The sequence below is a fragment of the Patiria miniata genome, unplaced genomic scaffold (assembly GCF_015706575.1).
Source record: "Patiria miniata isolate m_02_andy unplaced genomic scaffold, ASM1570657v1 HiC_scaffold_23, whole genome shotgun sequence".
Taxonomy (NCBI): Eukaryota; Metazoa; Echinodermata; class Asteroidea; order Valvatida; family Asterinidae; genus Patiria; species Patiria miniata.
Window position 1 is genome coordinate 6,875,695 of NW_024037062.1, and position 22,742 is coordinate 6,898,436.

General features: G+C 40.3%; 1 protein-coding gene across 2 annotated transcripts; it reads right to left on the bottom strand.

Moving 5' to 3' along the window:
- Positions 1-405: 405 nt before the first annotated feature.
- LOC119731323 (lactadherin-like) lies at positions 406-22,013 on the bottom strand. 2 transcript variants are annotated; one of them, XM_038204476.1, is made up of 5 exons: positions 21,800-22,013; positions 7,276-7,468; positions 6,085-6,228; positions 3,676-3,893; positions 406-2,712 (listed from the first exon to the last, which is right to left on the bottom strand). In XM_038204476.1, the coding sequence occupies exons 2-5, from the start codon at positions 7,466-7,468 to the stop codon at positions 2,566-2,568; spliced, it is 702 nt and encodes a 233-aa protein (XP_038060404.1). In that variant the 5' UTR covers positions 21,800-22,013; the 3' UTR covers positions 406-2,565. The 2 variants fall into 2 exon arrangements, with proteins under 2 accessions (XP_038060404.1, XP_038060402.1); XM_038204474.1 differs by having other exon boundaries at positions 7,276-7,494.
- Between the last annotated feature and the right edge of the window lie 729 nt (positions 22,014-22,742).

Genomic DNA, 22,742 nt, shown 5'->3' on the forward strand with positions numbered 1-22,742 from the left:
GTTTTCACTGGTATGTAGACGGGTGTTACTTCGTGGTGTCGGTGACGCAATGCTTTCCAGCATCTCGGGTAGGAGTTCGGTCGAGAAAGATCCTTTCCAAATTTGGCTGCAATCGGCAAATGCATTTGGCAGATAGCATTTTAAAGGCTCATTAGGAGAAAGAAAGGTCAGGTTTGGTCGGGTCGGGTCAGGTCTGGCTTATTAAAGGCTAAATCACAAGAGACAGTCAGTCCGGTCCAGTCGGTCGGTCGGTCAGTGCGTGCCTTTGTGCTAGATAAGTGCACTGTCACTAGTCTGGCCCTCTGAAACCAGCACAAATGTAGTCTTGAAATATACACGAAAGGCCGTGAGATACTTTAGGAGATCACTAACAGTAATAAATGATATCTAGAGACAACACAACACTGCAGGTGCACGCTTACACTCTATCTTAAGTGCTTTTATTAAATGAGAAAAGATATGCCGAACTTTCTCTATCATGTCTCCTACTCCATATATATTTAATTTAATGGGCTTGAAGGTAATGGCCACAATTTGCAGAAGAAAATGTTTTTTTTTCCGATTCAAGAAACAGTAATACAATAAGTCTGAGGCAGGTTGTTTATAAAAAAAAAAACTTTGAAATTATGCGCAGTGGATGTAATGCTTTTGAGAAAATTGTGACAATGCATCTTCAATTTCTCATGCACAAAGCATGTTTTTGTTGACAGTTTGATGGTTTGATCCTATAGCCATCCCGAGAAAATGATGGTCAATTCCTCTTGCATGGAAAAAGACAGCATACTGGGGGCAAACGATTGCACAGGATGCTTAAACATTGTATTCACTTTACAATAAAGTGGGATATTTCATAATATTTTGATAGTTTAATGTTTGAATATTTGCAAATTGTGTCGACTACCTTTAACCTCTTCATATTTTAAAGGAAAACAAGAAAAAGAAAAAAAAAACAAAAAAAAAACAGTTTGCTGAAAAAATATAGCAAGTTTATACTGCTTTTTATTTTAAATCTATTTCCACCATGTGCTGAACAACATGTATATGCTTAACCATTGTTGAAAAGGACAATTAAGAAAGACTAATAAACTATATAATTATGCTCATTTCTATATTAAGAAAATTAATATATTAAACCAGGTTTGCTAATATAATAAAGTAAGCTATATTGGATATTTCAAAAGTATCAAGCAAGATTTATTGGAATTGTACAGTGTTGTAGAACAAAATAGTTTGCAGTTCATGAATAATATTCATTCCATTGGTTTATGAAGCGATTTTGAGTGGGTAAACTCTTTTGTATTGACTCAAATTTACCACCTTCAAATAGCGCCCTCTTATTGTGTCCGCAATACTTAAACGATAGGTTGTTACGATTGAAGTAATTATTATCGAAGTGTTACGTGCACTGTCCTCTGGGGATTTTTTTCTGGGTCCAAGAAAATCCCGACAAATGTCTGACATTTCCAGAAAAAATGTTGAAAATGCCCGTTTGTGTCAGCGATTTTTGCCTCGCCTTTAAGCATTTCTAGCAGTAAAAAAAAGCCATTTGAACTAAAAAATTAAACCGTCACTTTTCAAGGTATAGTTGTGTGCAAGTTTATATTCCACTTGTCATCAACCTTTTCATTGATTATTATTTCTTGAGAAATACGTTTTTAGATCCCAAAAGAGCGCAACCGGCCAAACGTCACCTATAGAAGTATTGTATTTTGAGTGAAAAAAAATGCGATATTCTAGCTGGTCTTGCAAACATATCCCTTTCACCATTATTCTACTACATGCAAAAATGATTTTTCATATGTAAAAACATGCCATTGTATTTATTACTGATTGTGTCCCTAAGAATCTAAAACAATCTGGGGGAAAAAAATCGAAAAAGGGAAAATTTAAGCTTCTGTTAACCACCTGTTTTTATTCAACCGATTTCTTTTGCCGGCATCAATGTAGCATGGGAAACCCCTGTCTCTAATGCTCATTGGAAATTTGACAATTCAAAATGTGGAAAAGTCTGTGTCATAAATATTGGTCTACTGTTAGACTGGTTCCGGGCCCTTCAATCGTAGCCCTCGTTTAGAGTGTAGGAGGCGGGACCAAGTCCGAACGGGGGCCTCTGGAAAAGCACATGAAGTGCAAATGCCTTTTTGGGGGCATGTTATTACATCGGATCATTTGCTTTTAGTGCATCCCCCACATTTGAGCAACAAAGTCGTTGTAACTCGTACGAATGATGCATACTTGTTGGAGTTTCAGCTCAGTGGATACTATACCTTTTGAGGGGGGAAAAACGAGAAAAGAAACAACATATTTTTGTGCCCATTTTCAATTATTGATACCCTTTCAGGCAGGGATTTTTTCTACAGTTCTTTCTTCATTTTAAGTGAGGTATTCTTGTTAAAATCGGTAGGTACACTTTTCTGGGTAACTGCAAATATTCTTACGTGCCTTTATGTTTTGACTGAAGCATTCTTAAAATGTTACACCACATGACACATGCATCCCCGCTCCAGTGTGTTACATTTCCAGCGAGCATTAGAGCTAGGTGTTCCCGCGCTGGCATCGATGGAATTACTCATGACTGTTGCAGCCGAGGACCTCGAAGCGCATACTGCTATGTGTATTGTGCTGAGTAGGCAGGATACGCAGGAACCTGGCCTGGAAGGCCTTCGGGAAAGTGGTGGTCACGTGGGTGTTTTTGTCCGAGTTTCCAGGGAACTGTGAGGAACAAACAATATGGAAACGAATTTTCGAGTTTTCCCCATGCATTTACAGCAGCAGGGGCGTACATCCGGGGGAGGGGTTATATTGAACAGTGGGGATGTGGGATATTGGAACCCCCCCCCCCCTCCACTTATCGTGGCAAGAAACAAAAAAGTTGGATTTTAAAATATTTTTCCAACTTTCTAACAACCAAACTGCATTCAATAGTACTGAAGAAGGTAGAAAAAGTACGGAAACTTTGAATACTGACGCTGTCTTGATGTAAAACTAAGCGCTGTAAGTATACATAACGTGCACATCTGTATCATGAACAGCGCCCCCTAGTGTCATGTTGAGTCCAGCAAGCCCCCTTTTCTTTTTTGTATCGGGGCATGTTTTATTTTTTTATTTTTTTTTTTAATCATCCCCTATCCACTCCCCGGCACAGATTCACGCCACTGTGCAGCAGGATCGCCAGAGGGAGCCCTCGTCCTACGGCGTTCATCTCATGAGCGGGGCTTTGTACAATAAGCCCAATAATTAAGGAATGTCTTACCACTAGAACACCAAGTTTGCCTGGGTCTGTGGTTGGTTTGAATCAACGGCAGATGCAGGAGGAACGGGGGCCATGCCCCCCCCAAAAAAAAAAAAACCCAAAAATTATACTTTTGTTTTGGTAACGTCTAAAAAAAAAAACAGCCACTGTACATCACCCACAAAAATAATAAATTAAATTGACAAGGTTTTCACGAAATAGATAAGAATTTCCAACGTATGTCGCAAATGGTGGAGTTTAAGGAAATTAATTCTGGTTACAATAAGAGCATTTCGAAACTGTACTTTTAAACTCAAACAATTTAGTACACGAGAACAAGAAAATGTCTCCACAAGGATACACATTTCAATATGTATGGATAACACTGAGGTTACAGTGTTATGCATCGGTGAAAGGCCATTTGAACAATGCGATCGGTATACCTTCATCGGTGCACTTGATCCATCATCGGTGACGTTGGTCCAATCTTGGCCATCGTCGCTGTAGGCCACTTTGAACTCTGTCACCCATTGGGGCCAGTTCCCATCCCCGCGCCCCTGCGTGATAACGCCAGTGATGATCACATTAGAACCCATGTCGACCTGGATCCATGGATCGGGATCACTAGCTTCATCATTACACCAGGCTGAGGCCATACCGGCTGCAGAGTAAGCAGATAATCAAACAAGCTGAGCAGAACATTCGGCTGTGCAAATGTACGTGCTAAGCTGAGAACCTTCGATAAGCACTACATGAGGCAGCGGTCACTTGCAAAGTAAGCGGATAGTGAGAAAGCAGTCCTAATGATGCCTAACGACGTCATGCTTAAGTTTTTTTTACATGTGCGCTTTCCTATGAGAGCCAGGTGGGACCAGGCCCGGATTAAGCGTTTCGTAGGTCTAATAGACATCAGTGTTCCGTAGGTCCTACTTAGCCCTAGGTATCGGCACCAAATTCCTGTTAATGCTATTAAAGAACAAAGCACCATACAAAGTATACATCAAGCCAGGCCAAACTGATATAGGTCCCTGCTCTAAAAGTTTGTTGGCACTAAGGGCGTCAATCGCTTCTTAGAAGTGGGAGGGGTGGTACATACATTTTACATGTGTATCTTGATCAGACTAATGCGACTGCGACGCCTAAACGGCGTGGGGTTTCGGGGCCCGCTAAATTGAAGAGCCCCGAAAAAAATCGATTGTAGACGTCCTGTGGTGCGATCTGAGGCAATTTCTGACTACTGCCAAGGTTTTAGCAAAAGATCATCATTTAAACGGGATTTTCGAGTTTGGGGTCCTTGAATCAGCGGACGAAAATAGTTTGGGGACGACATGTTCCCCGGACCCCAGCGATCGACGCCCATGGTTGGCACCGTGCTTCAGAACGACAGACTTGCACGTAAATTGTTTACGTAGGGCATAAAAAGTATGCCTACATGCTGTACAGAGTCAGTTGGAGAAATCGAAAATTCTAAGACAAATCCTATGATATTTTTAAAACTTTTCTCTGCGTGGGTGTGGGTGTGTGTGTCTGGGTGTGTGTGTGTGTGCATGGGTGGCCCATATGTGTTTTGTGGCACACTACGGTATTTTCGTAGGCCCCCCATTTATAGTTAGTCTGAGTATCACCCGTTTTCCACGGAGCCAAGTCTCGTGTATAACGTCTGATAATCGTAAACATGCAGATATATGCAAGCCGCCCACAAGCCAATCGGAGTCGACTTTACTAAATCGTGACGTACTGACGTTATTTCATTCCCAACTCAGGACTAATGGTTTGATTGGTCAATTCGAATGCAGTGTTTCGTAATACAACAGCAGCCTGGCGCATATTGCGTAAATGTATAGAGCGCGTGACACTTTTTTTTTTATCCATGTCTATGACGCGCAAAGGGTGAATGATCGAAGACCCGATGTAGAAAGCGCCCGCTGATTTGTCAAAATGTAAGAGGTCAAGAGGCGGTACATTGCATAATTAATCATCGAATCTGTTCATATCTAATCTATTACATAGACTAATTTCTAGTGGACCCCGAATTTTTTGAAGGCCCTAGGCACAGTGTGCCCATTAGGTAATCCGGGCCTTGCTGGGACGTGCACGTCATTAGGTCTTAGGTCTATTGCATGGCCAACTTTATTTTTGCTAATCAAAATCGGCAGGGAAATATTCATAAGCAATACACAGACTTTTTGCTGGTATAACCTGTCCATCTTTATATCATGTGCTTTATGTGTTGTGCTTAGTACCTCAACACGTATGTTCATGCCCATGCACATGTACTTGTGAACCACTTAGTAAGTCTGGTTATTAGACCAGATGATTCTGACAATTCTGGAATCTTGCAGACGTTCTATGGCACCATTTATAAGGCACCCTTTATATATCTTAGCTCGTATGATGAGCTGAGGTTGTCAAAATTTTAAAACCATTTTTGAAAAAAAATAACCTCTTTCAAAAAAAAATATTCAAAACCCTTGTAAATCAACCAAATTTTAGAACTATTTTTCCAGTTTCCCTGAACAATAGATAAACATGATGATATCATTTTCGAGTTATTGTGAATACGATAATTCAAGACAAAAAAAACGACGTTTTAGTGTCAGTGCAACAACGAATATACGCCCCAACGGACGTATACCTGACTATGTTTGAATGAGCGACATGTGAAACCTGTGAAAGTTTTTCACTTCAAAATGTGTATATATGTATATTAAGCAACACAGATTTCAATTTGAAGCACCAACCCTCAGAGGACAGTCTTAAACTCCTGGCATTTGTTGTCACCTTTGACGAATTGTTCTTTTGAATTGACTCATTGTTTATATCGTGTAATTGTTGAACGGAAGCAACATTACCTTGAAGGTTAAGTCGAGCCCTGGTGGGTCCGTGATCGGCACGGTTGCTCCACATTGAGGACGCTGTGATGTTTGCATCTGGGATGCGACCATCTTCCATGCCAAAGGGTCCCACCTCAGTGCACTCCAAGACGTCTGTCGGAGCTAGTGGAAAAAATCGATCAGAGTGGGGCGGGTCTCATTTAAATAAAGCAATTGCAATCATGTTTTAATGAACATAGCAGCCAGGCGCAGATTCAGCCTTCTCCTGATCAAGAGTGGAGAACATTTCGAGGGAAATTTTGGGGTAAAACGATGATGACGACGACAAAACGCAACACGAAAATAAAGAAAGCGATCACTGTGATGTACCGGGAACGTCACAGTGATCAAATGTGGAGAACTTTTTTTGGGGGGGGAGCCAAATAACCCTTGGTCCCCAAAAAAGTGAGTCCAAAATATTACGGTGTGGGGCATTGACCCCCATACCCCCCTCCCCCCCCCATCCGCCCTTGCTCATGATCGTTGAAATGTGTTATGAAACTGAGCATGATTTGGATTTGCACATTGACGCTCATGCTCAATCAGAAGAAGTATTTCACCTAGTGATCATGTTTCACCCACCTGTCCGTAAATGAATGCAAATTAGAATGTGTTCTTTTACGTTCTTAAACTTTCTTTTGTTTCGGTTCCCCTCGTTGGAAATGTTGACGTTTTGCGCGAACGCTACAGGTTAACTTTTTATGAGCTTGATGTTATAGTGGGTCAGATTTGGAAAATATTTGGGGGAAGTGTGCCTTTGACGATACAAACATGGAATTTGGCACACAGTCAAAGTTTGTCATGAGAAAGGTATTTGTGTATAGGGCCATCGCAGGTTTGTCGTTTGAAAAAAATGTAGGTCGAATAACAAGCAATTTTCAAACTTTTCAAAAGGGCTGCTATTTCATGTTATTCTACAAACATCACATTACATTACAAATCTGCGATGGCCCTATAGCCCAATATCTCTCACATGACATACTCTGATCGTGTGTCGAATTCTATGCTTGTATCATAAAAGGCAAACTCCCATCACCTTTCTGCCGTACTATTAAGACGACGCGAACCATCAGTCTAAAAGCTAATCGTCGTCACGAAAAAAAGGAACTAAGTTGAAAGCTGTTTTGACAACCAAAAAAAACCCATTATCTACAAAAACGTCGCACCTACCTTTCGTACAACAAGAGACATGTGCACACGCTTTGACCACATCAAGTTGGTCTCGAAAGACGTCCAGTTGGCTATACAACGGACGCAGAGCTGCTTCGAGAACCGAGTCGCAGTCACCGTTGTCGTGTGCGGCTGCAGCAAACAGGCAGCACTGGGCCAGCACGGCGAAAATAGCTATCAGAAGGCACTTCATCTTGATCATCAGAGACAAACAATGTTCTGGAATCAATTCCAGTATCGCATTTATATAGGGTTTTATACAGCGCCTGAATAAATGCCCGAAATCAGAATGGTGGCTCATTGATCACGTGTCATTGAATTATTCTCCCAAATGCCGGGCACAGCCGCATCACAAAATAGAAAGTCTATCACACGGTAAATAGAAGTTCAATTGCACGGTCACACTATTGGTAGTTGTGACCAATGAGATGACGAGGATTTATTCAGTTGTAGAAAACAAATCATGAATGGCTCACATTCATTCGGTGACATAAATTATTCTCACCACTGCACTCATAAACGTTCATTCTTCAGTATAACAACTAAACTTAGAACCCATGACGCCATGATGCGCACTAAAGGCGTTCCTCGTTAAAGTGGAACCGTCACGTATATGGGTCAGTCAGATTCCTTTAATGTCCAAGGCTCACTCTATCGTGTTTTTCCCCAAACAAGGTCGTCCAAAAGTTGTAGTAAGCTGTATTGTGGACACATTTTCGCCGAAATAACAGCTCTTGTTTTCGTAGTTTGTTTTGTGCTTTCCGCATTGTTACGAAAAGCCTTTGTTTTTGTTCTGATATCTTTTAGGTTTTTCGGCAAGTCACCTGAAACAGGTCACCTGCAAACAATTCTCCTATAGGGATGCATGTTCATTGTTTTCGTTTTGCTAAAAGAATACTTACCTTTTTTTTAAGTGATTCGTAGACTGAACTTTAAATCGGTATTTGTGTTCAAAATTCCTTGAAAAGCACATGAGTGATTTGAATGATTATTGTACCAAAAGAAAGCTCATTCATTTGGCTTTCATATCCGAGATTTTTAAAGTGCTACAGGCAAAACTTTATCACAAATCACAAACCCTGTCTGATAGGGTTGAAAATGACGTTATAGCTGTAAGACTGTGTGCACCATGCATCCTTTTCTACTGAAATCGTACATGAAGGAGAGTAGGGAGCTGGGCAGGTACTATTCCAAATCCGTTCCAAGTTACGTTGATCAAAATAATATAGCGATCGATGAACAAGAAAATTATACTCGTCGAGACTATATTCAAGCCATAAGGGCTGAAGAGAGTAAATTTAAAAACTTGAGGAAAAAGACACTACATGAGCTCAAACAGATTGTAGACGAACACAATCTAGAATACGTACCGACGGGTTATAATGGTCGATTTTTGATAAAAGATTTATTTTCAGCGATCAAGAGATTTAAATCTCCCGAAAATTTTCAAGAGGCTGACTTCAGAGGTACGAGAAGGTTTAGAAATAAATTTCAAAACTGGGAACTGATTCCGAGACAGTTTAATAATGACGTTGAACTGGGTTTTTTTCGCACTCACGAGCGACAGATCGAAAGCAAAGTCGTATCAGAACTGAGAGAACTCACTAACATAAAGGTTCAGATTGCGATTACAGTGAGATACGTTAAAAATGTACCTGATGGCGAACGGGTGACTGCTGAATTCACCTTCATCAGTAACAATGTGGTTATTTTGAGGGAGAGTCAGGTAAAGCAAATTCTTAAAGAAGCGATCGATCAAGTAAAAGAAAAACACGCGAGTCATACAAATCGAGGATCAGGTTGGGTAGTCGATAAAATACTCGCGTTTTACATTAACGTAAACCGTTATGCTCAAGCAGGAGGTAGTTCTTACATAGAGCTACCCGACGATCTCAAAAATAAAAAGGCGATTATCAACGTACAAAACAAAGACAACGAATGTTTGAGATGGTGTTTGAGAGCCGCTCTTGGTAAATATTCGGACAAAGTAAAAAAGCGAATCGAAAACAACCCAAAATATCAGGTCCATGAAGAGAGAACTACGATATACAACACGAACGATGGATTGAAATTCGAAAATATAGACTTTCCCACACCAGTGGATCAAATGTCTAGGGTAGAAAGACAAAATAATCTGTCAATAAACGTTTTTGGTTATACTGAACAAGATAACATACATGTATTGACATTATCTAAAAACACAGATCCTACCGTTGAGGCTATCGATCTGTTGTTGTTTTCCCACGGTGATAAGAGTCACTACTGTTGGATAAAACAATTTTCTAGATTATTTTATACCGTAACGGCAGATCGACACAAGAAATATTTCTGTCAAAGATGTCTGTCACACTACGGAACGCAAGAAAAACTAGACAGATACAAACAAGATTGTGAGGGAATAGACAAACCTCCATCTAAAATCGTTTTTCCCGAGAACAACGTATTAAAATTTAAAAAAATTTAAAAACCACAGATTTGCACAGGACGCACTATTTGTCATTCACGCCGACTTTGAATCGGTACTAGAAAAAACTCAGCGCAATAAAAAGGAAAACACGCAAAAGATAAACATTCACAAAGCAAGCGGTTATTCGTTGGTAGTCGTTAGATGCGATGGTGAAAATATGTATGGAGAAACTTACAGGGGCAAAGACGCCACAACTAAGTTTGTAGAGCAGATGTTACAATTACAACGTGATATTAATTGCATATTTGCCAAACCCATACCCATGGAATTTACTGAGCGAGATAAAAAACATCTTGAAGAAACAAACACGTGTTGGATTTGTGAAAAACCAATTTATCCCAATTACTCGAGCAACTGTCAGTACCAGAAACCCCAAAAAACCAAAACAGAAAAACAAATAAAAGAACATCAGTACGAAAACAAAAATGGATTTATCGAGTCTAAATGTCTCGAATGCAAAAAGAAAATCAACAAATTTAGAAAGGTGAGAGATCACTGCCACGTCACGGGTAGATATAGAGGTGCCGCGCACGCCTACTGTAACACCAAGCTACGTGTTAAACCTGGTTTTACTACGATACCGGTCACATTACACAATTTACAAAATTACGACGCACATTTGATCATGCAAGGCATTTCTGTTTGTAATTAAGGTAAAATAAATTGTATCCCTAGAAATTCGGAAAAGTATATTTCGTTTTCAATCGGAAATCTCCGATTTATAGACTCGTTCAATTTTATGGCGTCATCGCTTGACAACTTAGTCAAAGCTTGTCCAAAAGAGTCGTTTACTTTAATGAGAAAACATTTTAAAAATTTGCCAGAGAGTTTAGACCTTTTACTACAAAAAGGAGTTTACCCTTACGAGTATATGGAATCGTTTGATAAATTTGAAGAGACCAGTCTACCACCAATCGAAAAGTTTTTACAGCAGTCTAAAAGACGAAGGGATATCGCGAGAAGACTATGACAGAGCTCGACGAGTGTGGAAAGAGTTTAGGGTAAAAAACTTAGGCGAATATCACGACCTGTACGTGACTACCGACACGTTATTACTAGCCGGCGTGTTTGAGAATTTTAGACGCGTGTGTAAAAAGAATTATAAGTTAGATCCGGCTAATTATTTCACCGCACTCGGGTTATCGTGGGATGCACTGTTACAACACTCTCAGATAGAACTCGAACTATTGCAAGACGTAGACAAACATTTATTTTTTGAGAGAGCGAAACGAGGAGGTATGTCGAGCGTCGGTAGCACGAGATATCACAAAACAAACAATAAATATCTGCCCGACCACGATCCGGATAAACCAACGAGTTACGTGACGTATCTAGACGCTAATAACCTATATGGTTGGGCTATGAGCCAGTACTTGCCGTACAAAGATTTTAAGTGGTTAAAGCCTAAGGAATTTAATACCGAGTATATCATGTCGATTGATAAAACGTCAGATACGGGCTATTTCTTAGAGGTAGACCTCGATTACCCAGCCGCTCTTCACGATTGGCACAAAGATTACCCACTAGAAAACATAATCATATCACAAGAATGGATGTCTGATTATCAAAACGAGTTATTGGATACCGAGCCTAGTAGCAAAGTACCCAAATTAACCGGCACGCTAAAACCCAAACGCAAGTACGTTTTGCACTATATCACTTTACAGCTTTATATCGAGCTCGGATTAAAACTCAAAAAAGTACATCGCGTCTTGGGGTTTAAACAGAAGCCTTGGATGAAGTCGTACATTGATAAAAACACTCAACTCAGAACTAAAGCGACTTTTAACTTTGAAAAAGATTTTTTTTAACTCATGAATAATAGCGTTTTTGGAAAAACGATGGAAGACGTTAGAAATAGAATGGACGCAAAGTTACTCAGAGAGGATGAGCATAAAAGTTACAAAATGATAGTGTCTAAACCAAACAACAAACAGACATCGATCTTTAAAGAATGTGAGTTGTCATTTGTCGAAATGTACAAGACTAAAACCGTGTTAAACAAACCAATCTATTGCGGAGTGAGTATTTTAGATCTCTCAAAGACGCTGATGTACGATTTTTATTATAATCGAATGAAAGCGACGTATGGAGACCGAGTCAGATTATTGTATACTGACACGGACAGTTTACTCTTAAGCGTCTACACTGACGACGTATACAAAGATATTCAGCAAAACGGGCAACAATACGACCTTTCGAATTATCCGACGGATCATCCTTTGTACGATTCAACCAATAAGAAAGTGATCGGTAAATTTAAAGACGAGTTTGGAGGTAAAATAATCAAAGAAGTCGTTTGTATAAGGCCTAATGTACTCGATTTTAACCGCTGACATCAACCTGAAAAAAGCCAAGGGTGTCACAAAATCAGTCACCTCTAAGAAATTAAAACACCGACACTACTATGACTGCATCTTAAACATGAAATCTCACTACGAAACAATGACTCACATTAGATCGGAAAATCACATCCTTTACACCGTATCTCAAAATAAACTATCGTTGAGTCCGTTGGACACAAAGAGGTACATTTTACCGGACGGTATAAACACGCTGGCTTTTGGTCACTACGGCGGTAATTGCGTGTCCTCGGGTACGACTTAAAGCTCTTGTCTCACAAAACTCCTTTTTGGGCCGTTTTGAAGGTAATAAAGAGTAGGACCCGTCGTGACTTTTTTACCGTTAATCATTTTAAATTGACTCGTTCTTTTTTCCACGTTGAAGATGTCTACGCTCCAAATGCCTTGGCTCTTATCGAGGTTCCACCCTCTTGCTCGCCCGGGTAATATAAATATCTAACCATGGCGTCTTGCGGTAAATTCTGCTCTGTTGTGTTAACGGGGTTAGCCGGCGATTGCCGGACCTGTTCTAGTTTAACCGCCTCTGACGGTGCTTTAGCTATTAATCTCGTCGTTTCGTCGTTTATTGCCTTGATCACGCTGGGTAATCGCTCGACCCATTGCGTGTTTCTACTCTTGGGATTTAACATTTCTTGAGCGTACTGATGACCAAACAGTCTCTCGGCTAGCGTTCGATTAAATCTTTCTACGATACCATGCGATCGGTGGTTTCCTGGTTCGCCTACGATAATCTCGACGTTTTTTGAGGCCATCCATTTTTTAAAAGCACCTTTAAATACGGTACCAGCGTCTACTCTCAACGTTTTAGGGTAACTCAAAGGCAATCTCGCGTAAATCTTGACGATAGCATCTTGGGTGGAATCAGCCGTCTTAGAAACCAAAGGTTCTGCTTCGTGGTATCGACTCGCAACGTCGACAACCGTCAAAGCGTATTTATAAGTCTTGCGTTTTACTTTATCCCAGGGTTGGTATAGCACATCCATTTGGTGAAAGTCGTTTGGTGTTTCAAACTCTTGCGAGGTACTCGTGGGCTTGGGTACATACGCAGGACCCGGTAGATAAATTTGCCAAATTGCTTGTTTTTTAAGCCAATCTCTGATTACCTTTTTATCGATTTTGGTTTTATCGTGTAAATGGTCGACGGCACTTTCACCTCTCCAATAACCGCTCGGGCTATAATACAGTTTAGATAATGTTTGCATATTATTTAATATAAAAGACATTTATAATAATATGGCTAGCGTTGCTATGATGTTAGGAGGCGCGATCGTCAACGCCTTAGCTTTTACGGGTTCAAACTTTTTATTTTCAAATCTGAAACAGAGCGACGAGGAGCGTAAGAGACACGATTTAGCGATAGAACAACTCTCAGCCGCCAAAGATAAGTGGCAACGAGAACGAACGAAATATCTAGATTTTCTCAACGAACGTATCAGAAAACAAAATGCCTCTAAAGAAACATTTTCCAACGTAGACCGAGCGTTGCGTTACTACAACGAGGTGAGTGGACAGTCTACCGAACTACCCGTAGGACTGCAACGCGAACCCAAACTCGAAGATTTTTACGAGCCTGGCGACCAACAAATAGAAAGAGAACTGGCGTTTATCGCGGGAGGAACGCTATTGGTGGGCTTCTTGGCTTACAGATACCTTTAAATTTAAAACTCGTATAAATAAAATGAATGCGTATGGAAAAAAGCTCAATCCCAGCAGGCTATTAAAAATACCCAGATCTATCAAGGGCGAGAGAAAAGAGGTGGTCATTACCCACAATCCTAGTAGTATATCGGCGGGGCAACCCGATCGTACCCGGTACTTGTAAACTAGCTTTTAGTTTAGAACTCGAAGGTGGAGGTGACAACAATAGAACCATTTTTAGCAATTGGGTCAGAAATTTAGTCAGTGAAATCAGCGTCAGGCTTCAAGGTCACGAAATTATAAGTTATCGTAACGCCGACGTGTATCACAACTTTAAAGACAATTGGATCAACAGCTCGACGACTCGAAACATGGCGTACTCGGGCATACAAAAAGAAAACGTGTATAAACTAAGAACGGGGGCTGGAGATGCTAACGCGGGCGCCAACAACGGTAAAGATCAAGCTATCGCGGATGCCTATGGTAACAGATACTGTATCCCCCTAGACATTGACATACTGACTTCGCATCACCCTTTTTACCCCAGCGGTTTAAAACAACCTCTGACGTACAAGATAAAGTTTAATGATCACGAAAAAGTAGTCAACAGTTCAGATACGGCGGCGATGTATTCTATCTCAGACTTGTCTCTCGAATACGAAGTGGTGACCAACAGAGACCTAGCTATCACCATCAGAAGTAAACACAAGGGGTTAATGCAATATCTGTTTGATAAAATCCACTCGCTAGAAGTTAGATCCGTCAACAAATCGGACACGCTTTGGAACGTCAGCGTCAATCAACCCATCAGGAGTCTCAAGGGTATTTTGTTTTTGTTTAAAGATCCCACGGAGAAAAGCCCGCAGCGATTTTATAATCCAAAACTAACCAAAACATCGGTGACTGTAGAAGGTAAACCCAATCAACTCTACAGTCAAGGCATGTTTCAATATCAACACTGGAACGAAATTAACAAGTTCTTTGGAGACAGCGATACCGAAAGCGGGCGCGGAGTAGCTAAAGACTTAAATTTGACGGGTTTCGACCTCGGAGACTATCTAAAAAACAAGTACGGTCTGTGGCTCGATTTTAGAAGTAACGACGACAATTCCGCTCACGGATCTGGTAGGAAACTCGGAGACGGAGGAGGCATCAACGTTCAATTTAACAGAGAAGCCGAAAGTCAAGGTGACCTCACGATGTACGTCTTTTTGATCATGGATGCTCAATTGAACTTGGAAGACGGGAATTTTAAATCTCTGTTAAGTTAAAATGACACAACCGCATTGCGCTTTAATCGTCGGCAAAACAAATTCTGGTAAAACCAAATGGATTTTGGATCTGTTAGAGTCAGACTATAAAAAACATTTGAAGCGATAGTCATCATTTGCCCTACCATTTTTAAAAACAAAACCTACATCGAAAGAAAGTGGATTCAAGCAGATCCCGAGGTATACCTCTGCGATCCGGAATTGTACAAGATGACGCTCAACGAGGCGATCGATGTTTACAGGAAAATATTTGAAGGTGTTGCCACGCTGTTTATCGTGGACGATTGCTCTTCTGATCAAGAGATCAAGTATCGCAAAAAGACGTTGGTCATTGACTCAAAAGACGGCTTGGTTGGCTTTATTACTGCAAAGATGAAACATCGTTTGATCAAGCGTTAGACGAAAATGCCGTCGTACCGATTGAAGAACGAGATTATATAAAACGACGTTTGAGAGATGTGAAATATAGTAAATTAGTCGTATACACCGAGCCTCCAGTTAGTTACGAGCTACTTGAGTAGCTAGGTGAGTAGCAATTAATAGCTAGGTGAGTAACAATTAATAACTAGGTGGGTAACAATTAATAACTAGGTGAGTAACAATTAATAGCTAGCTGAGTAGCAACCTATTCAACAAACTACACATGTATTACAATTTGTTAATCAACAAACGTCAACAAAATACATTTTGCTGTTAGTAAATGATAGCAATATTCGAGTATTTACAGTTTTTGGCTATTATCGTCATATCGCTTAATTTATCGTTTTACACCTTCGAATACCTTCGCTTTTGTAACAAAGTTGCAACAGCTACAACAAAATTAAATTCGTTTCTAATTAAATGGAGGACCTAAAACTTACTTTAACGAACGAAAAAGATCCCAACGCAGAACACAAAAATCGTTAGTGCGGTGTCGTAGCAGCCGGAAACTCTAGAAAGTACTTGGGAAAGGAATACACCGTTAAACATATCGAAGCTCTTGACAGCAAAGAACTCGAAAAGCTGTATCATCTGTACGAAACTAAATTTGGAAATGAAATTGTTCAAACCGTTGGTAAATACACTTTAAGTCTATTTTCGAGAGTGTTAGCTGTGGTTACACCCGTACAAGTTTTAGGATATAACGTCACTATAGATTCTGAAGAAGAACTCACCAACGACTTGAGTTCCGATCCTATTATAAGCGCGAGTATGGCTGGTATGTTGAGCGACGTTTGTTACAAGTACGGAACTTTAATAACACCCCTAGTTGCTACGATTATCACAACAAAACATTTGAAATTTAATAAACCTAATATAATAAATGGAAGATCAGAAAGCAGCAACAGCAACGCCTGCAGCTCAACCAGCAGAGACAGAGACGTCCCAACCGATAAAAACAGCGCCATCACCGACGGTAACGAGAGTGACCAAGACTAAAAATCCTAAACGAATACAACAGGGTAAAGCTTTAGCTTAGCCGAGCACAATAGACAGATGAAATTAAAATTAGCAAAAATGGACGTAACATCGGACGAAGCTACGAGCTCACCAGACTACAACTCTTGGGCGATGTGGGGTTCTATAGCGTCTATAATAGGAGTGGGGTTGCTGGTATTAAAAAGAAAGACAATTGCGCCGGTAGTACAACCAGTGTCGATAGTCACGCAACCCACTACACCCAGCGCCCCCAAAACGCTAGACATGGAATAACCCAGCAATTTAAAAATTGTTATATTAAAAACGATGAGTAACTTTGACACCAACAGAAAAGCTAATACGATTTATCACGGAGCCGTCATATCGGGTCTTTCGATGGGATACGCCATGGTAGGAAATAAACTACTCAAAATGAAAGCGCCGGATTTAAGCAAATAATAATAATAATAATTTATTCATTTATAAAGCGCAAATTCCAATATGATTTTGTTCAAATGCGCTGTACAGTAAAATATTAATTAAAATACAAGAAAATACACTCTAAAAATGTACCATGACGCGCTATTACACACATTAAAAATAAAAAAAGTAACAGCAAAAAATTACTCGCAAGGAGCTTAAAACGACCCACCATTTCACATGTTAAAATACAAAGAAGTTACAATAAAATCAGTAAAAGGCCAACTTAAAAAGATGAGTTTTTAACAGAGACTTGAAGTTATCAACACTGTTAGCTCTCCTAATGTGAATCGGGAAGTGAAGCACGATCCCCAAGGGTAACTTTGGTACGGCGAAAAGGGTAGCCCAGGAGAGTGTCATCATGAGAACTACGCCGATTGTAACGGGATGAGGGATTCTTAACGATAAGTTGGCTAAGGTAAACCGGAGCTAGACCATAAAAACATTTATAAGTCAACAACAAAATTTTAAAATTAATCCTAAACCTCACTGGAAGCCAATGAAGATCAACCATTAATGGAGTAACATGACAATACTTGTAAGACTTAAAAACAAGTCGAGCGCAGGCATTCTGTACTCGTTGAAGATGATTAATCTGACAGTCAGGTAAGCCATATAAAAGGCTGTTACAGTAATCTAAACGACTGGAAATGAAAGCATGAATCAAGGTTTCAGTACACTTAGTGGACAGGTATTTTCGTATACGTCTGATGTTATGTAAATAATAAAATGCACTTCCACAAACCTTTTGAACGTGAGTGTTCATTGACATATGTACATCAAACCATGAGCCTAAGTTACGAGTAATGGGTGCAGGTGTAACCATACAATCACCAACATGAATGGAATCAAGGTTAACTTTAGACAACTGTTTGGGGGTCCCAATAATCATAAACTCAGTTTTACTGTCATTCAGCATTAAACCATTAGCCAACAACCAGTTACGTAAATCCTGAGTACAGGTCTCCCTAGCTGCTAAGGACGATCTTTGATTTTCTGAATTGTCAGTGCTAAAAGAAATATACAGCTGGGTATCATCAGCATAACAATGAACCTGTGGAAGATGGGTCTTAATGATGTCAAACAGTGGGCTTGTATACAAAATAAATAACAAAGGCCCAAGACAAGAGCCTTGTGGAACGCCATAATCAATGTTAAATTGCTGAGAGAGATTACCATTTATAGAAACACGTTGGGATCTACGAGACAAGTAAGAATGAAACCATTTAAGAGCAGTACCATAAATACCAAATTTACTCTGGAGGGTATTTAGTAAAATGTTGTGGTCTAAGGTGTCAAAGGCGGCACTCAAATCAAGCAAAACTAACAAAGAAACCTGTTGTCTATCCATAGCCATTAATATATCATTTCTTATCTTAAGTAAAGCCGTCTCTGTGCTATGATACTGACGGTAGGCAGACTGGGCAATGGGATACAATTTATACAACTCTAAATGGGCTTGTAACTCATCTGCAACAGCTCGTTCAACCAGTTTCGAAATGAATTGCAAATTACTGACTGGCCGGTAATTTTCAACTACTAAGCCAAGGCCAGGTTTTTTTAACAACGGGGACACAAGGGCTGATTTCCATGTTGCAGCAAAATGGCCAGTGCGAAGAGAAGTATTAATCATACTAGTAACAACGGGTAAAATAACCTCCAAACTTTCAATGAGCAGTCTAGTTGGTATCGGATCAAGAATACAGCATTTCTTACTGGAATGTAAAATGAGCTTACGAACTGAAGATTCTGAAAGCTGAGTAAATTCAGTGAGAGTACCAACAGAGGGTGACGTTGGAGCAGAAAGATTACATCTAGGCGAGCAGATCTCATTACTTAACCTTAACTAACTAACTTAACTAAGCGTAGAACTTAACTAAGCGTAGAAGATGCGGGTAAATTGACGGGTATTATAAGTGGAGCTCTGGCCACACAAAATTGGTTGGTGGCCCAGGGTATACTACCGGGCAGTATAATGAAAACGGTATAATTTAAATAGGCGTATTAAATAAATGGCTGAAGGAGGATTTTACGATCCAGACTATGAAAGAACAGATGATAACAATGATGATGATGTAGCAGATACCAATGTAGATGACGACTTTGAAAATCCTGATACACCCATCCCAACTACCGACATAGATGAGGTTTTAGATCGAGGAAGAAGCATGGTCACTAATGTTAGCGTTGATGAGTTTTACGATACTTATAACATATACAATGAACCAATACGTCCTAGATACGAAAAATTTATTCTCAAAATAGATGGTTTATTTTACAAATCTGATAAAGGTGATGTTAGGTTGACGGTTAGAAATGATCCAAACAGATTTTTGACTCTGAGGACTATAGAGATATATGTAAAGAAGATTGGTTTAAACGGTAGAGATTTTATTAGAAACAAATTAGGCTTTACGCATTACGAACGTAAGACACTCAGTGAAGATCAAAGTCAACAACTGCGTCAACAACGTTGAAAGATCTGCCAGATTAGAAGCCGCAAAAGCCAACGAACGAGGGCTCAAAAGTCAGATCGCTAGAATCAAAGAAACGATTAATAAAATATTAGGCGACGACACGACTCTGGCGGAAAAGATTAGAACTCTGTTTAGAGAACAAGGTGTGACCGTAGTGAGTATTTTAGCCGCTTTTAGTTTAGCCATCAGCATGATAGTGAGTAGCATCGTCGCTAGCGTGAGAGGTGCGGGTGCCCCACCCGCGCCATCGCCAACACCAACACCAACACCACCAAAAGGTGGTATCAAAGAGTGGATTTCAAAACAACTCGCTAATTTTGCTTCTGCTCTTCAAAAACTCGGAGCGAGCGCAATGGGTGCTCTGCCGGGTATCATAGGCAGCGTACTCAGTTGGATATTTAACGCGCTGAGTAAGTCCGTATCGTGGTTGGCCGAACACGTGTGGGCTTTGTTTTTGGGTGTGGGAGCCTTGGTGTTTGCATACCTGCAAAAAAGATGATAGTAATAGTTGTAATCAAGTTTAAACGAAAAAATAAGCCTTACCAACTTTGTGCTGGTAAGGCTTATTTTTTTTGTGTGTTGTGATTAGAGTGTGACTTATCGCGTTGCCTCGTAAGCCAAAATACCCATACCAACGATGGCCAATATTCCTACCGTCAGCGATAATTTTTCGTCTTGGTGAGTTTGTAGTTTCGTGGGTTCTTGGGCTAAAACTGTAGGCGAGGGTGTTGGTGCTGGTGCTGGTGTTGATGATACAATATCGTTCGTCATAGGCTCTGGGGGTGTTGGTGGCGCGACGTCATCGGTGTCATCAAAAGAGTCGTCCGGTTGAGGTTGTGAGTTTAAATCTGGCACCAAACCAGTTTTCATACTCTGGGTAGCAATTTGAAGATTGTTGTTATAGCCGTCGTGCGTTCCAACCCTCAAGTTCATATCCGATGGAATTAAATACAACCCCGGTTTCACGACAAAATTTAAAGGCGTTCTGGCATACTGCAAAGAGTCTTGAAATTGATTGATACTCGTTTCCATGTCGTCTACTGCATTGATGATATCTTCAACGATGATGTTAAATTGTCTCTGAGCATCTAATCCGGTGCCCGGTGTTAATACGCTCGTTTTTGTTTGAGCCTGCGCACCGAGTAAAGCGTTCACGTAAGATCTGATCGATTCGTTGATCTTTATGATTCCCGCGGGGGTAAACGAACTTGTGTCGGGTATAAAATCTAACCAAGCCTTTTGTACCGATTCGTTTTGTTCGATGTAAATAACCGTCCAAGGAACGTAACTGCTTCCACTCTTTTTAGGACTATCTAGACCGTGGTAACCGCCGTAAATAACGTTGGGGTTGTCGGGTAATGCTCTATCGTATTCGCCAACCGCCACAAACTTGCCCTTATTAAAGCTGTACGAGGTACCCAAACCGTTAGATTTTGTGTCTCTCGTCTGTTTAAAAGACTTGTTTTGATCTATGCCAAACAACAAACAGGTATCGGTAAATGTTCTGTGATTATAATTGTTGTCTAGAGCGTTAAATGCGTCATCTCCCGGTAAAGGAGCGGCAAAGTCGTACAGGATCTTTCTAACCGTAAAATATAAATGAAAGTTAAAGATGGACCAAACGTAACGGTTGCTCGCATTTAAAAGATCGAATCCAATACCGCAGCCCGTAGTAGCGCAGTAGATCGCAAAATTTAACTGATTTTGATAAAACGACATGGGGTGTGATTTCCAACGATCTACATCCTCGTCCGTCTCAACGTGAGGCAATTTATAGTCCGAGGTTAAGTCGGGAAACATGGTTAAAAACCCGTTGGTATTATTAACTACGACCTCCAGTTCACTGGGTTTAGTGCTGTTTAAAAACTTTGCTTGGGGTGTAGCTTGATGCTTTAGCTCGGTTGCCTTGGCTACATTTTGATTTAATTGTCTCGTTACCTGATCGGCTATCGATTGTATCTGCTTTTTTAACGACTCAAAATCACTCATTATTTTAGTTTCAGTTTTAATATAAAAAGACTTTAAAATAAATGCATTCGTTTCACTTAATTGTTTCAAAATGAGCAGACGTTTAAATTAGAAGACGTTGTAGATAATCTAAACGGTCAAAAATCTGTACGCGTAAAAAGGGTAATATTTAATCCCGGATATTTTAATATTTCAAGCGCCACGGAGATTGATTGGTATACGCAAATAGACGGACAACCAGCTAAAAGAAGTGATGACTCTATGAGACCCAGTGAACTCGACCCAGATGCGGTAATAAGAACGGATAGAGATTTTATCGTGCAATTGGTACCCGAGTACAACGTGTTCGGGGCCGCTGACATGTAAAGGCGCCTATGGTTTTCGCCTTTTACGCACAAATCACCCTGACATATTGGGCACCTGATGTATAAAAAATACACGTTATAAGCGTATTATAATTACCTTCAAAAGTTGGTCTGTTGGTAGTTTAGCTGCCACGTATTTTGGAAATGAAGCTATGCAGTGTACAGTGCTGTCGAGTCTTGATAATTCTGCAATTGTGCCGATATGACTAGATCCCACTGAATTCAGCCTTATATAAAATATAGTCAATCCGACTGGCTTACATAGGAACTAAAATTAGCAACCATTGTTTGCTTCTAACGTATGCGATGAGCCATATATCCTGGCTGCCCCGCTAACAAAAGCAATTCATCACGGTCCATTGAATTTCAATAGACGTTTACTCAACTGGAAAAGTGTAATGTCACCCATTCCTCCATGGTCACCCTGAGTCACTTCATATTTTGCAAGTCAGGGTTGGAGTAGACTTGTACGAGTCGTATTTATACAATTTTTTTTTATTTAACACAAGATCAAAAATAAAAATTATAAATATAGAGGGCCTGGGACTGAAACTGAGATATTGAAAGATATATTTGGGAGAGATTATTGGGAGGGAGAGGGAGATCATTGGGAGGGGGTGGGTGGGGGCGTGGCCAGTGGGTGGGGGAAAGGGAGAGGGGTAAAGTCTGGTACCTGCCCCTCTCCCCATTGGCCCTGTACTACCCCCAGACCTATGGCAAGGTCTGGTATTCGCCCTTCTCCCCTACTAGGCGTAAATGCACATATGTTTATGTCTAGATAGTGTGTGGCCCCTCCCACCTCCTGCATTTCGAACTGCCAAGCTCCAGGTCCCCCATGTTGACAGAACCAGTCGTCGCTGATAAGAATAAACAACTACATGCATCTGAATGACAATCTTTGTTATGCAGTAATTAGGTGTTGTTCTAGAGTCCTTATATAGTTTTGAAAATGATGCCAAATTGTTACAGGTACCTTTGTAAAGGGGTTTGTTTAAAACGTCTCTTTTTCGTTTTGAAAATGGACAAAAAAGAGGCCCACT

Excerpts from the sequence above, each read along its gene's own strand:
- LOC119731323 (XM_038204474.1), bottom strand. The coding sequence starts at position 7,477 with ATGATCAAGATGAAGTGCCTTCTGATAGCTATTTTCGCCGTGCTGGCC. Across the intron at positions 6,229-7,275 it reads TGTCTCTTGTTGTACGAAAG|CTCCGACAGACGTCTTGGAG; the intron begins GTAGGTGCGACG and ends TTTTTCCACTAG. Across the intron at positions 2,713-3,675 it reads GATCAAGTGCACCGATGAAG|TTCCCTGGAAACTCGGACAA; the intron begins GTATACCGATCG and ends TGTTCCTCACAG.